The sequence below is a fragment of the Heliangelus exortis genome, chromosome Z, assembly GCF_036169615.1.
Source record: "Heliangelus exortis chromosome Z, bHelExo1.hap1, whole genome shotgun sequence".
NCBI lineage: Eukaryota > Metazoa > Chordata > Aves > Apodiformes > Trochilidae > Heliangelus > Heliangelus exortis.
The window spans coordinates 9,552,525-9,565,716 of NC_092454.1; the positions used below are offsets into that span (position 1 = coordinate 9,552,525).

General features: G+C 53.3%; 2 protein-coding genes across 5 annotated transcripts; both read right to left on the minus strand.

The window, feature by feature from the left end:
- Positions 1-833: 833 nt before the first annotated feature.
- On the minus strand, positions 834-3,611 carry RPP25L (ribonuclease P/MRP subunit p25 like). Of its 4 annotated transcripts, XM_071730881.1 has the most exons (3): positions 3,507-3,534; positions 2,253-2,391; positions 834-2,173 (listed from the first exon to the last, which is right to left on the minus strand). In XM_071730881.1, exon 3 carries the CDS (start codon positions 2,162-2,164, stop codon positions 1,604-1,606), a length of 561 nt encoding a protein of 186 aa, XP_071586982.1. In that variant the 5' UTR covers positions 2,165-2,173; positions 2,253-2,391; positions 3,507-3,534; the 3' UTR covers positions 834-1,603. The 4 variants fall into 4 exon arrangements, with proteins under 4 accessions (XP_071586982.1, XP_071586981.1, XP_071586983.1 ...); XM_071730880.1 differs by lacking the exon at positions 2,253-2,391 and having other exon boundaries at positions 3,507-3,611; XM_071730882.1 differs by lacking the exon at positions 2,253-2,391 and having other exon boundaries at positions 3,444-3,554.
- Positions 3,612-4,460: 849 nt separating this feature from the next.
- On the minus strand, positions 4,461-9,115 carry DCTN3 (dynactin subunit 3). The gene is made up of 7 exons (XM_071730138.1): positions 8,966-9,115; positions 8,738-8,822; positions 7,210-7,296; positions 6,494-6,580; positions 5,901-5,959; positions 5,090-5,149; positions 4,461-4,866 (listed from the first exon to the last, which is right to left on the minus strand). Exons 1-7 carry the CDS (start codon positions 9,062-9,064, stop codon positions 4,777-4,779), a joined length of 567 nt encoding a protein of 188 aa, XP_071586239.1. The 5' UTR covers positions 9,065-9,115; the 3' UTR covers positions 4,461-4,776.
- Between the last annotated feature and the right edge of the window lie 4,077 nt (positions 9,116-13,192).

Genomic DNA, 13,192 nt, shown 5'->3' on the forward strand with positions numbered 1-13,192 from the left:
GAAGCCATCTCATCAGACACTCCAGCATCTTCCTTTGGCATTTATCACTAATTAGCCAAGAAATGCAGCCTCCTCCTTAGATGTAAGAGAACAGCAGCTGGAAACACCACCAGATCAATGGCTTTATCTCTGCCCCACCTCCAGGTTCCACCTGTGCTGGCACAGCAGAGTTCTGCTCACTTTCCAGAGCACCCCATGAGCTCTGTGGAGGCATTGGGTCACACAGGTAATACACCACCTCTCTCCTGCTCCCCCTGATTTAGGTTAAAATCTCTTCTTTAAATTCTTGTTTCCCATTAACTCAACAAAGCAGAACACGAGGTTCAGCTGGAGCTCACCAACAACAGACAGGACAGGCAATGCTGGGGACAGCAGGGGTTGTTCTGGTGAGAGTCTGCCTGTTGCAGGGAACAGCACTTTTTTCCTGCCCAGCATTACTTACCAGAGCTGCTCCAGAAGGAAAACTATGGCACAAAGAAAGATCCTACATCTTTTGCCTCATGTAGCAGATTTTGGGCCAAGTGTTTTTGAGACTTTAGTTCCAGTCAGTTAAAAAGAACACACACAAAAAAACCCAAAACCAAACCAAACCAAACCAAACCAACAAGCTTCCTAGCAACAGAAAACTCCCCCTTTCTTGGATTTTAAGAGTGAATAGTGAAAGGAGGACCACAAACCTCTCCTGCCTTGCATCTGGGTCCATCAGCAGCCGTGAGAAGAACAAATGTGGGACCTTTCTCCTCACGGAGAGCTGAGTGGAGTTCCAGGGGTCTGTAGCTGCCTCAACAACGTTCACAGGGTGACCTCCAGTGGGATGAGGAAGACATAACAAATTTCACCTTACACAAAGAGGAAACTTTATTTTCAACCCGTCCCTGTGCATACAAAGGAGCAGAAAGGGGAAAGAACAAGGTCCTTTGGAGCTTACTGTGACCACCACCCCACTTGCAGGATTTCAGGCTGGTTACAACACAAGTTGACTCCTGCCACTTTTGCAGAGCGAGGTGTAACCCCAGCCCCACTGAGGTGAGAGGAAGACAAAAAGGGCACCACGTGCACACAATCCCAGAGTCGTATCCCTGCAGTCCCAAATCCAAAATGCCTGGCAGGCTCAGCAGATGGACCGTGAGGCACAAAGTGGCTGACCCAACCCTGAGCCTCACTGCTTGCTTGCACGAGTTCTGGTGATGCAGGTGGCCACCGAGGTAATCCACGTTGTGTCTCACCTCTTCTCTGTGTCACAGTAAGAGTCACCTCCACTGGCCACACGTGCCTGCTGCACTGCCCTGGGCAGCTGGAACCCTCTGGGTGAGCATCTGCTTGCTGGGGCTCCCTGACAAGATGCCAACAGCCCTTGCTCCAGCAGACACAACTCCCATTTTTCCCTGAAACCACATGCTCAAGAGTGGCAGCCTTTGACAAGGGAACTTGTCAAAACGCCATTTCAGACAGCTACAGTCACATCCACTTGGAAAGAGTTAACTTCTCCTGCCCTCCCCCCACCAACTCTGCAAGCCCCTGTATTCAGCAGCAGCTTTCCAGCTATAGCAGCTGGGTTGTTTCTGAAAATCCCCAAACTACACCCAAAAGTGGTGGTGGCATCTCAAGACTTTGTGCAGGGCTCCCCAGACCCTCCTCCAGCAGATCGAGGGTGCTTCCCTGTGCTGCCAGCTCCCCTGCCTCCACCCTGCTTCCTCTTCATCTGGCCCTGGGACTCTGATTTAATTGTCTCAATGCAGAAGGCATCAAAAGAGCCTGGAGCCTGGTATCCTGGTTCCTGAGGATTGAGGGCATCTTTGCTGAGTAGGACACATATGGCAGGAATGTTTCTCTTCACTGTCAAGGCATCCAGGCCTGCCTCAGGCACAATGGGGTCCCAGATCTCCTCGATCTGTCTGAAGAGCACTTTGGTGATCTGGTGCAGCTCTTTCAGCCTTCGTTTCATGATTTCCACACAGGTAATGGTCTTGCTGACAGCCCTGCCTGAGCCAGTGAAAAGAATCTGCCTCACTGAGTCCAGCTCCATCTTGCCAATGGCATAGCCCATGATATTTCTGATTTTGCTCCCATCCTTCACTTTCATTTCAATAATATCAGGGGGCAGGTTTGTGAAAGGAAGAGGACAAGGTTTCTCCACAATTTTGGTCTTCTTATAGTTCTCCATTCTGCAGTGCTGAAACAGAAAACAGATCCATTAATACTAATTCCCACTGTAACTGCTGTGCAAAGAAACTCTCACCACAAGTAATTACCTTTGCCCCAAAGGGCACTCTAAGCTATCAGAACTGGGGATCCTCAAGCATCACATTTAAAAGATCAGCAAGAACTTGCACTGAAGAGTCACTCCTATCGCAGTCTTCCTTGGCTCACCACATACTCACCACAGGAAGACTGCCACAGGGCAACAGTCATCCCAACAGATGAAAGGTATAGGATAACGTTACAGCGGGGCAAAGTAAAAAATACAGGCAGCATCCCAGGAAAAAACAGAGAACACATGAGTGAACTGAGGTTATCAGGAAGCCAGACAAATTCTGACCATTGTTACACCTGGTGAGCCACACCGGAGCATGATGGACCCAGGCACAGCTCACCTGTAGATCCAGTATGTTAAAGAAACAAGAGCTCAGAGCCCCACAACTGGCTAACCTCGGTGAAAGGCTAGGGACTGGATGCCTTGATGAAACTGCACAGGTCACTAGGGACACAGCAAGTCAGGGGCTGCAGGCAGGACACACGGAGCCAGCAAGAAGTAGAACAAAAAAAACAGAAAAGCACATCAACAAAAAAAGGGTTCTCCAAGATAAAGTGAAAAGGCAGAAGCCCTAGTTTTGTAGCTCCCCTCTGCCAGGCAGGGATCCTTTACTAAGCATTCTGACGAAGGATTTGCTAAATCTGTGTAGGGAACCCTCCTCCCCGTCACAGAAAGCCCCAAATCCCCCAGCATGCTGCACTCAGGCTTTGTCACCAACAGATCCCTGAGCCCCTTCCACCCAGAGCAGTCCCTTGTACCATAACCCTTCCATAGAAGACCCTGGTGAATGCTCCCGCCTCCGTACCCGGGAAGCACGGCCCTCGCCCCCAGCACGGCACAAGGCCGACATGGGTGCTGGGGAGGGGGCGGCACAACCCCCCCCCTCTCTGCTGGGTGCGCCAGGCTCCGCAGGAGGGGACCCCGCTGCTACCGGGGATGGGGACTTCAGAGGGCGGCAGGGAAGGCCGAGCTCTCCGTTGGCAAGGGGTTAGGAAGGCCAAGAAAGGGGCAAACGGGAAGCCGGGGCTCCAGGGTTCCACAAGAGTCTGAGGGGAGGCCAGGCCGGAGCCACAGGACCCACCATGTAGGGCGGCCAGGTGCCGCTGAGGGGGGCCGGGCTGGTCTCGGCGGCCCCACGGGGAGGCCATATGCCTCTATAGGGTCCCGAGAGGATGCCGGGATGCAGTACCGGTGCCTGGGGGAAAGCCGGGCCCCGGTTCCGAGGGGGTAGGGGTGCCGGATGGGCTCTCACCTGCGGCCGCCTCAGCGCTCCCCTCGCCACAAGATGGCGGCGGCGGCCTCAGGGCGCATGCGCAGGGGCTGGGCCCGGCCTGCCGAACCGCTCCCGCCTCGCCTGGGCCGACCCTGCTGGATCCCCGGCACCGGCTGCCGGCACCGGTTCGACGGGACCACAGGAACGTCAAACCCCAGCCCGGTGTCCCAGCCAGCAGAAATCGCCAGGCACCCACAGGTCGCGGGCTTGCAGCCCAGCTCCTCCAGAATTCCCGGCTGGGATCCAGCCCCATTCCTGCGGGGCTCCCAGGTCCGTGTCTCACCGAGCAGGAGGGTTTGGGACTCTCCCGTAAACACGATCCCACACTCGGGAAGACCTCTGTGCCAGGAGAAACTTCAGGGGATGTGCAGAGGAAGCTCATGGGCCCCTCCAAAGGGGAAGGGGCACACCTGGACGTGAGGCTACCCAGAGAAGCTGTGGCTGCCCCATCCCTGGAAGTGTTCAAGGCCAGGCTGGATGAGGCTTGGAGCAACCTGGATTAGAGGGAGGTGTCCCCGACCATGGCAGAGAGGGTTGGAACCCCTTTAAGGTCCCTTACAACCCAAACCTGTGGTTCTGTGAAAGGGCCTGGTCACAGGCTCTGTCTAGCAGGCAGGATGGAGGGAAGACAAAGGCAGGAGCTGCTGCTTCCTGCCAGGGCAAGGATGACAACAGCCTGGGGAAAAATTCCATGATTCTCATGGGTGCAGGCAGCACAGGAAGAATGGGTCAGAGGAGCATGTGCTGCAGCCCAGGGAAAGCTCTAATACCAGAGGGGATGTACGTGTCCTCAGCCCAAGGCTGAAAAAAACCCACAAAGAACCTCCCATGGGCTGCCCCAAAGCCTCCACAGCACGCTGCCTGGGGAAAACTACACAGGTAGGGTCAGTCTGTCCCAGCAGAGTGCCCAGGGGAGGAAAAGACAACCCAAAGAGCATTTCAGGACTTTAATATGATCCACAGCAAGAGCAGGAAGGGTTTTTAAAATATGTTACAAACCAAAAAGTATCTTGGTGAAGTGCAAGATTTGCAAACAGCGGCACATTAAGGAATAGTGTGGCTTCAACCCAGGGCTGACACAGGAGCTGTGGAGCCAGGATGCCACCTGAGAGCCTGCAATGTCATCTGCAGCATGCTTACACCAAGTGGGAAAATACTAAAATGACAGGGTGGTAGTTGTGCTGCTGCATCTCCAGAGTGACCCAAAGGCAGCAAGGTCCCAGGGTTCCCCATGCTCTTGGCTCTGCCATCACTCTGCCACAGGTTTCGCTTCCTTGGCTGCTTCCAGACGTGTCAGTATTTCATTCCACTGGACAAACTGCTTGGAGAGAAGCAGGGTCTGGAAGTGACTCTTAAGGAAACTGCAGGGAAAGAAGCACCAGGCTGTAGAAAGCCTTTGGGTCTGCTCTGAGAGGAGCATGACAGGGACACGAGTGTCACCGTGTCCAGAAGGGCACTGGCCCTTGAACCCAGAGTGGGGTGGGGGATCCAACATCTGAGGAGATAAGCAGCCCAGGATCCCAGGCATTTCAGCTATATCACACCCAAGACTCAAAGGATACCACTTTGTTGTAGTCCTCCAGGAGTGTCTTGACATTATCCGTGAGCTCGTGGCGTTGTTTCTGCAAAGAGAAGAGCCACAGTGACTGAGAAGTAAACTGAAGGGCAGGTGTCCTCTCAGCCCCTGAGAGCACAGGGGGGAAATTCACCCAAGGCCAGCAGTGAGAGCAGAGCTCAGACACTGGCTGTGGCTACTCACTGCAGCTGGAAGGGTTTCAGTGGTCAAGAGAAAGGTTACAAACACTCATCCTGACAAAGCACCAGAGCCCCTTGGGCTTGCACTGCTGCCTGTGTCTTCTCAGAATTCTTGCTTTGCTTGCTCCAGAACAGGAACTCACAGCAAAATGCTGAAAGGGGGAATTAAGCACTGCCCAGGCTACTTATCCCCAGTTCCAGGAGCACTCAAATGGGAAAAGGTGAAGTGACAACATGACAGCAGTAACAGCCTTCCAGACAACAGGGACACCAGAGGAAGAGTGCAGTGCTTTACCTCAGTGTCCCACTGAAGGCAGGAATGCCAGCTGGTTAAACCTCCCACTGCTTAGCATGTGCCACTCAAACCTCTGTACTGAATACAGTTATAGCAGGCAGAGCACTTTTACAGCTCAGACTCAGATGTCAGAAATCCCAGCTACTTCCTCCAGTAGCTACTCCCCAGAGTGCTAACACTTTTTTAGGATTGCAGTATAAATATGCTGGGATTGAAAATAACTGCTATAAATCAACAGTTCAAGCAGTTGCAAGTACAGAAGTGTCAGCACAGCCATTGACATGCTTCCTGCTAGTCAAGGCTGTCAAGAATATTCACACTACCTGCTGCTGTATGTGGATCTGAGACAGTCGCTGTAGCTTGGCTGCGTGGTCAGGAACTGCTGAAAACACAGAAAACAAATCTATTTTAATTTTTTATAGTCCAGGGGATTAGCTCACAAAATAAAGATCATTCCTTCTCCATGAGCACATCACAGAACTTCACTCATTGAATCCAAGTGCTACACACCACAAACACACATTTTGTAGGGCAGAAAAAGACCCGAGCTACCTTGTACACTAAATACCAACTTTATCTGCTGTCCACTGCTGGATGACATGAGACAGGAGATGCCAGTAGTGAGAGACAGTCAAAAACTAACAGGCTGTCAAGCTGCTGTCTCTAACCTGCTTCCCATCCTACTCTATCACCTTCTTGACCTTGTATGGGATGTTAGAGCAGCATGAGAGAGGAGCAGACATAACCAGTGAGTTTATACCTACTTTACTCACACCCAGTCGGGTGCTTAGCTGTCCTCTTGTCTAGTCTGAGGTCACGAGGGAAAGAAAAAGAAAGAAAGAAAAAAAAAAAGGAAAATAGAATAGGCAAGAGCCTGGAGCATTTCCATCTCAAAGCTGCTGAAGAACAAGCCTACCTCGGATACTGGCACTGTCCAAAATGGGCTGGAGGTTCTTCACCTGCTCCAGAAGGGCTGCTCGGGAAGCAAGAGGAACCTGCTCCTCTGGTTAGGGAGGGACAAGAACATCAGTACAACATCAGTACAGGGACCCTGCTTTGGCTTTCCACAAATACTGCTGGAGTAACACTTCCACCTTGTTCATGATTTGGTTTAGATTTATGTGTTGCTCATCTGTGGATCTTGGTTCAAACCAATCTAAGGCAGGAGAATCTCCACCAGGTTCCATTTGCAGACCATACCAACGCAAAGCTAAACCACAAAGCTAAATCCTTGGGGCAAAAGAGAAGACCAGAAGGTATTCAGAAGTACATCCAAAAGTCTTCCAATTTTGTCACAGCCTAAAGAGTACTGGGAGAGGGTTGAGGAAAACTGTTCTAGCTCCAGTTTTAATTTTCAACCTTTTATTAATTCAGAGTTAAACTGATCAATACTAAAAAGATCAGAACTAATAAAACTGCAGTGTGGATACACACAAAGGAGCACCAGGGGTGACTGACATCCTTTTAACAAACCCTCTCTCTGAGAGCTCCACTGAGGGTGCCTTGCCATATCTTTACAACTAAAGAAGAGAAATCAATACCAATCCACCTTAGGTTAACGGCCAACTTTTGCAGTGCTAAAAAAACCAAAAAGACCAACCCAACCCTGTCTCCTCTCATTTCATGCCATACCTGCCAAGATGAACTGCAGCTTCATGGCATCTGGAACAGCCATCCTATCAATGTACTGAGGGTCAAGGTATTTTATTACATCTTCAACTAGAAGGAAAACCAGGTTTGGAGACAAAAAAGAAGGAGACACATTATTGCATTTAGAAGTGCTGTTTCCCCCCATGCTATACACCAGGTTCCTCTGTAAACACTTCCCATTTAAGGTCAGTTAATTTCAGATTCATTAATTTATGTAGAGATTGAAAACTCTGGGGCACTGTGACCAAGAACTGTCAAATGACTCAGACCAAATAACTGCTTTGCTATGGACATCAGCTGTGCTTGCTTTTTATTTATACACTCATACCAAAGGTCAGTGAAATCTGCTTCTTCCTGCCCTTGAAAGAAAACCAGCTGGTAGCTCCCTCCACCCCAGTTCTTAAAATGATCTAAACACATAGTTTACAGTTTTTTTATACCAAATGGACACCACAGCCTTGGACCTCAACCACCTTCCCTATGCAGCTTGCTCCTTCTGTGATACCAGACAGCAAAACCTGGCCAAGAGGCAGCCTGGCAGGAAAAAGCACCACTCCAGTGTCAACTCCTGATCTCCTCCAGTTCAGAGGAAGCTCCCCAGATCTGCCCACCTGTGGCTGACTGTGATCCTCACTAATCCCACCACACACACTGGGGAGAGCTGCTCTCCCAAGAAGTCAAAGCATCACACTTCAGGTGTTCATCCTCCAACAGCCTTCAAGGGCTGCATTTCAGGTGGAGCAAACAATGGCACTGATACAGGCAGACATCAAGCAAATAACTGGTTGCAGGATCTATTTGCCAGCCCTATAAGCTGAGGGGGAGAATTGCCAGCAGAAAGATCTCACTCAATTCATAGACTCACAGAATGGTTTGGGCTGGGAGAAGTGTTAGTGTTAAAGATAATGTTGTTCCAACCCCCTTGCACTGGCTCCAAGCCCCATCCAGCCTGTCCCTGCACACTTCCAGGGAGGGGGCAGCCACAATTTCCCTGGGTAATCTCGGCCAGTGTCTCACCACCCTCACAAAACAGAATTTCTTCCTAATATCTAACCTAAATCTCCCCTCTTCCAGCTTAAAACTCTTCTCCCTCATCCTCTCACTTGACGTCCTTTTAAGAAGTCCTTCCCCAGCTTTTCTGTGGCTCCTGTAGTACCCTCCACGTACTGGAAGGTGACCTAAGGTCTCTCTGGAGCCTTCTCTAGGCTGAACAACCCCATCTCTTCCTGTCACAAGAGAGGTGCTTCAGCCCTCTGAACATTTTCGTGGCCCTCCTCTGGATTTGCTCCAACAGCTCCGTGTCCTTCTTATGCTGGGGGCCACATTGTGGTTACTTATTTATCTGCCAAATGTGCAAAACAAGAATCCGAAGACAATGGGGGTCGAACGGAAGGGGGAGGGGAGAAAGGGATTTTTGTTTAGAGCAGTGAAACGGCAGAAAGGCTCCTCCAGTCTGTGTCCTCCCTCCCCGGCCCGATGCCTCCTGGTTCCCCTCCTCGAGGCCACTCACTTTTCTTGAAGAGGATTTTGATCCTCTCCCTCTTGCTGGCGATGGTGTTCAGCGCCACCTGCACTTTCACCAGCTCGTCCGCCACCTGCAGTCGCACAGAGGAAGGGGACGGGCCCGTCACACCTCGTTAAGGCCGAGGTACCTCAGACCCCAACGGGCCGAGGCTTGTGCCGGCTACCCAGGCCAGCACAGACGTGCCTCCCGGTCGAACCGAACCCCTCCCGGTACCTTTTGCGGCCCGCTGGTTCCGTCGCCGCTGCCGACACGCTGCTCCAGCTCCTCCAGTCGCCATTGCAGCCGCTGCAGCTCCGCCGCCCGCGCCGCCATCTTGCCGCCGGCCGGAAGGAGGAACCCGCCGCTTCCGGCCCGCCCCGTTGCCATGGAGGCCCGTTGCTAGGGGCCGCCGTTGCCGTGGAAACGGCGCAGGCCGGGGCGGGAAGGGGGTGATTGGGGGGGGGAAGGGGGTGATGGAGGGCGGGAGGCGGCTCCCGGGGAGGGAAGCTAAGGGTGCGAAGCCCCTCTCCAAGGCGAAGAAGAGCGGCTGCAGGCGGTCGATGGCGATTTGCACTGCAGAGTAAGGCGTGCAGGCCTCCCGCCGCCCCCCCCTTGGGGGTCGATTGCTGCTTCATTCCGGCCTGGTCCGCCAGGAAAGAGGCTCTTGGATGTATTAAAAGAAATTGATATAGCGATCTGTGGGTCATGTGTATTCAGGGCCTTTGAAATCCAGGAGGCTGCTGCCGACTTTCCCCCAGGCCTTAGCCTGCCCAGGTTCACCTTTCTGCTATCGACCACCTTGAGGGATGCTCACTAAAAAGTGAGATGGTAAGGAAGGCAGCAGGCAACCCCAGCCCCAGAACTGCCTGCAAATGGCACTCGCAGTTACAGGGATATGTCAAATGGATGAGGTGAATTAATGGCAGCAGCAGCTGCCACAGAGAAAAAAGCCCAGAGATTTTGCAGACTGCAGAGGGAGAATTTCAAAACTCTCCAGAGCACCTTGTGATGTCCCCAGCACCACAGGGCTCAGCCTGCCCCTGCCTCATCATTCCCACATAGACTCAGCAGTGCCAGAGGGGACTGGGGGACAATCTCTGTCCCTCACAGTCCCTAAAGCACGGGGCTGGGTGTTGCACTGCCATGCCCCAAGTGCCAGGGAGCACCCAGTCAAGGTCCCAGATCAGGCTCTTGGATCAAACCATGGTCTGACCCAGGTCTTAGGTCTGCTAATAGTGAGTATTTTGTCAGTATGTCTGGCAATTGCAGCTGGATCTCTCTGGGGACCCTCCCAGTGCCTTTGGCTGAGCCCAAAACCCACTGTGCCCTGAAAAAGCCTTGTCCTTGTCAATGTGTTCCTACAGGGAGTTGTACAGGGCTGCCACCATGTAGGAGGGAGCAGTGGGGTGGCCCAGGGCCTGAGCAACCCCAGTGCCCCCCACCCAAGTCTCCCTGGAGGAGCTGTGCAGAGCATTAGGGCAGGAGGAGCAGGCTGAGGCTCTGTGTGGTCTGGTTTTTGTTGGTTTTTTTTTTTTTTTTGTGTTGTTTTTTGTTTTGTTGGTTTTTTTTCCCAGAGATCAATAGCTGGGCTGTGGAAGAGGGATCTTCAGAGGGGAAGAGCTGATCTTTGTTCCACAAAGGCAGCAATTAGAAATGGCTGCATTAGGAGAAGTGGCTGGGGGCTGCAGGAGAGGCTGGGGGCTGCACACACATGGTGATGCTCGGTGTTTAGAGGACACTGACCCTGGTATGGCCTGTGCCCAGTGTGGTGGGCAGTGCTCATCAATACACAAATGCCCACGCCAGAGGGGTCACACTTCACCCCCTCCCCAAAGGGAGAAAATCCAAGTGATCCAAGGGCTCAAGCACTGGGCTCAATTCTCGGGAACTGGAGGGCAAGCACCCTTTAGGATCTCATCCAGCCTGCAGGCCTTGGAATGGGGCTGAAGCCACGGTGCTGACCCCCCACAGCCCCAGCACAATGTGCAGTGCACAGCAGATCTGCTGCTTGGGGATGAGTGGAGGCCTTCAACCTTATCCCCATCCCTGGAGCCTGTGATGGGACAATGGGTCTGTGTCCAGCTGTGCCCAGCCCAGCACTGAGGCTGGATTCAGCCTTCTTCCTGCTAGGCTGGATTGTCCCTGCCATCCTCTGTCTCCTCCCTCTTGCTCAATTACAGTCTCTGCGGGATGCAGAAAGATGGCATCGATCAGGGCTGGTTACTCAGGTGACAGCAGCTGTGTCCCCAAGCCCCCCAGGGAGAGTGGAAACACACATCACCCCCTGAGCTGCCTAACGAGTGGGAACAGGGGCCCACATGTGTCCTCCTGGCTCCCCGGGGCCACGGCGCTCGATCAGCTGTGGCCTGGCAAGTGACAGGGGACATGAGACCCCAATTAAGGCTGCATCGATCTATCTCCAGCTCCACTTCTCTGTGCTGTGGCTGCAGCTGTTCTGTGCCAGGGCTTAGCTGCCTCACACCCTGGCAACCCTGCCCCAGAGCCAACACCCTGGGACCACCTTGCAGCCTGGGGCAGACCCAGACACACTCACAAACAGCACACAGGGGGAAACCCCAGTGGCAGCCTGGTACACACACACACACACACACACACACACACACACACACACACGCAGATGACACCCTGCTGCAGCCTGCTCCACATACACTGTCTCTCTCTCACACACGCACAGAACTCTTTCACCTTCACAGTCCTCTTCACCTCATACCCACTTACAGCATCCCTCTGGCTGACCTGACCCAGAGCAGCCATAGGTCCTACAGAGTGGTCCCATATATCACTTTGGACCCCAACAGGTCCCTTCCATGTCCAAAACATGCCGTCCCCCTTTATGTCCTCCATGTGACTTCAAGTGCCCCTACCCTGGGAAGCAGTGTGGCCAGCAGGACCAGGGCAGTGTTAGTCCCCCCATGTACTCAGAACTGCTGAGACCACATCTCAAAATCTGTGTTCAGTTCTGGGCCCCTCACTACATGAAGGACATTGAGGGGCTGGAATGAGTTCAGAGAAGGGCAACGAAGCTGGTGAAGGGTCTGGAGAACAAGTCTTAGGAGGAAACTGGGGTTGTTCAGTCTGGAGAAAAGGAGGATGAGGGAAGACCTTCATCCTCTCTACTGCTACCTGAAAGGAGGTTGCAGTGAGGTGAAGGCAGGCCCCTTCTCTCAAGTAACAAGCAACAAGACAAGAAGAAACAGCTTCAGGTTGTGCCAGGGGAGGCTTACATCGGTTATGAGGAAAAATTTCTTCCCTGGAAGGGTTGTCAGAAACTGGCACAGGCTGCCCAGGGCAGTGGTGGAGTCACCATCCTTGGAGGGATTTCAAAGCTGTGTAGATGTGGCTCTGAGGGACATGGTTTAGTGGTGGGCTTGGCAGTGTTGGGTTACAGGTTGGGTTTGATGATCTCAACTTTTTTCCAACCCAAACCATCCCATGATTCTACGACTGAGGCCAGGTCAGGAGACGGCGGCGCTGCTGCAGCACCATGGACAGCGGCAGCACCCCGGCCCGGGACTGGGGGGGTTCGGGGTAGGGATGCCCCGGGGGGCTGGGGGTTTCCCTGGGGGGCTGGGGAATTCCCCAGCGGGCGGAGGATTTCCCCGGGGTGGTGGTGGGGATGTCTACGGGGGTGCTGGTCTCTGGGGATGCTGGTCTCTGGGCTGGGGCTGTCTCTGAAGGGCTGGGGGTGTCCCCCAGGGGTTACCTCTGAAACAGGAGGTTCTGTATCCTCTGGTGCTCAAGCTCTGGCATCACGGTCGCCATGGCTGCTCGTGGTGAAGGTGTCAGTCCCCGTGGGAAGTCCCCATGCCTCGTCATGCGTGCGGGTGGCTGCACACACGTGCATGCGTGAGCACGTGTTCACACACATATGTTGAAGTGTGACTGTGTGTGAGTGAATGCCACTGAATTTGTACGAGGGTGCACAAGTTGGACTTTATTGTAGGACCTGATCTTAAAGGTCTTACAACCAACGATCCTATGATCGTAAGTGATGTGTTTATGAGTCCTGGTGACACAGCTGACTGCATGTGTCTGTACTTTCCCATGTACACCCATGTGTGTGCCTGTGTCCTCCAGCTCCAGCTGGGTCACTCCTGCAGTCTGTGGGTACTGGCTCAGCACTGCTTGCATCTCACCTGGTGCAACCTAACAGCCCCATGGTCCTGGCATTGGCAGCCTCACAGCCCCTCGCCTGGCACAGGCAGCCTAATAGGGTCCCCATACATGGATGACATGCCACTGGGCAGCTTGTGGGGCCAAGCAGTTCTATGGCCTGGCTGGCACAGCTGCTGTTGCTGCCCAGTCTCATCCAGCCCACACTTAAGGGTTCTGGTGGGTGCAGGACACTTGTTTGCAATCCAGAACCCCCCAGAATTCAGGCACCCCTGTGCTGCAGGCAAAGGTTGAGGTGGGCTGTGAAACCTCAGGCAGCTGCTGACC

Excerpts from the sequence above, each read along its gene's own strand:
- DCTN3 (XM_071730138.1), bottom strand. The coding sequence starts at position 9,064 with ATGGCGGCGCGGGCGGCGGAGCTGCAGCGGCTGCAATGGCGACTGGAG. Across the intron at positions 7,297-8,737 it reads CAAAATCCTCTTCAAGAAAA|TTGAAGATGTAATAAAATAC; the intron begins GTGAGTGGCCTC and ends TTTTCCTTCTAG. Across the intron at positions 5,960-6,493 it reads GGACAGTGCCAGTATCCGAG|CAGTTCCTGACCACGCAGCC; the intron begins GTAGGCTTGTTC and ends CTGTGTTTTCAG.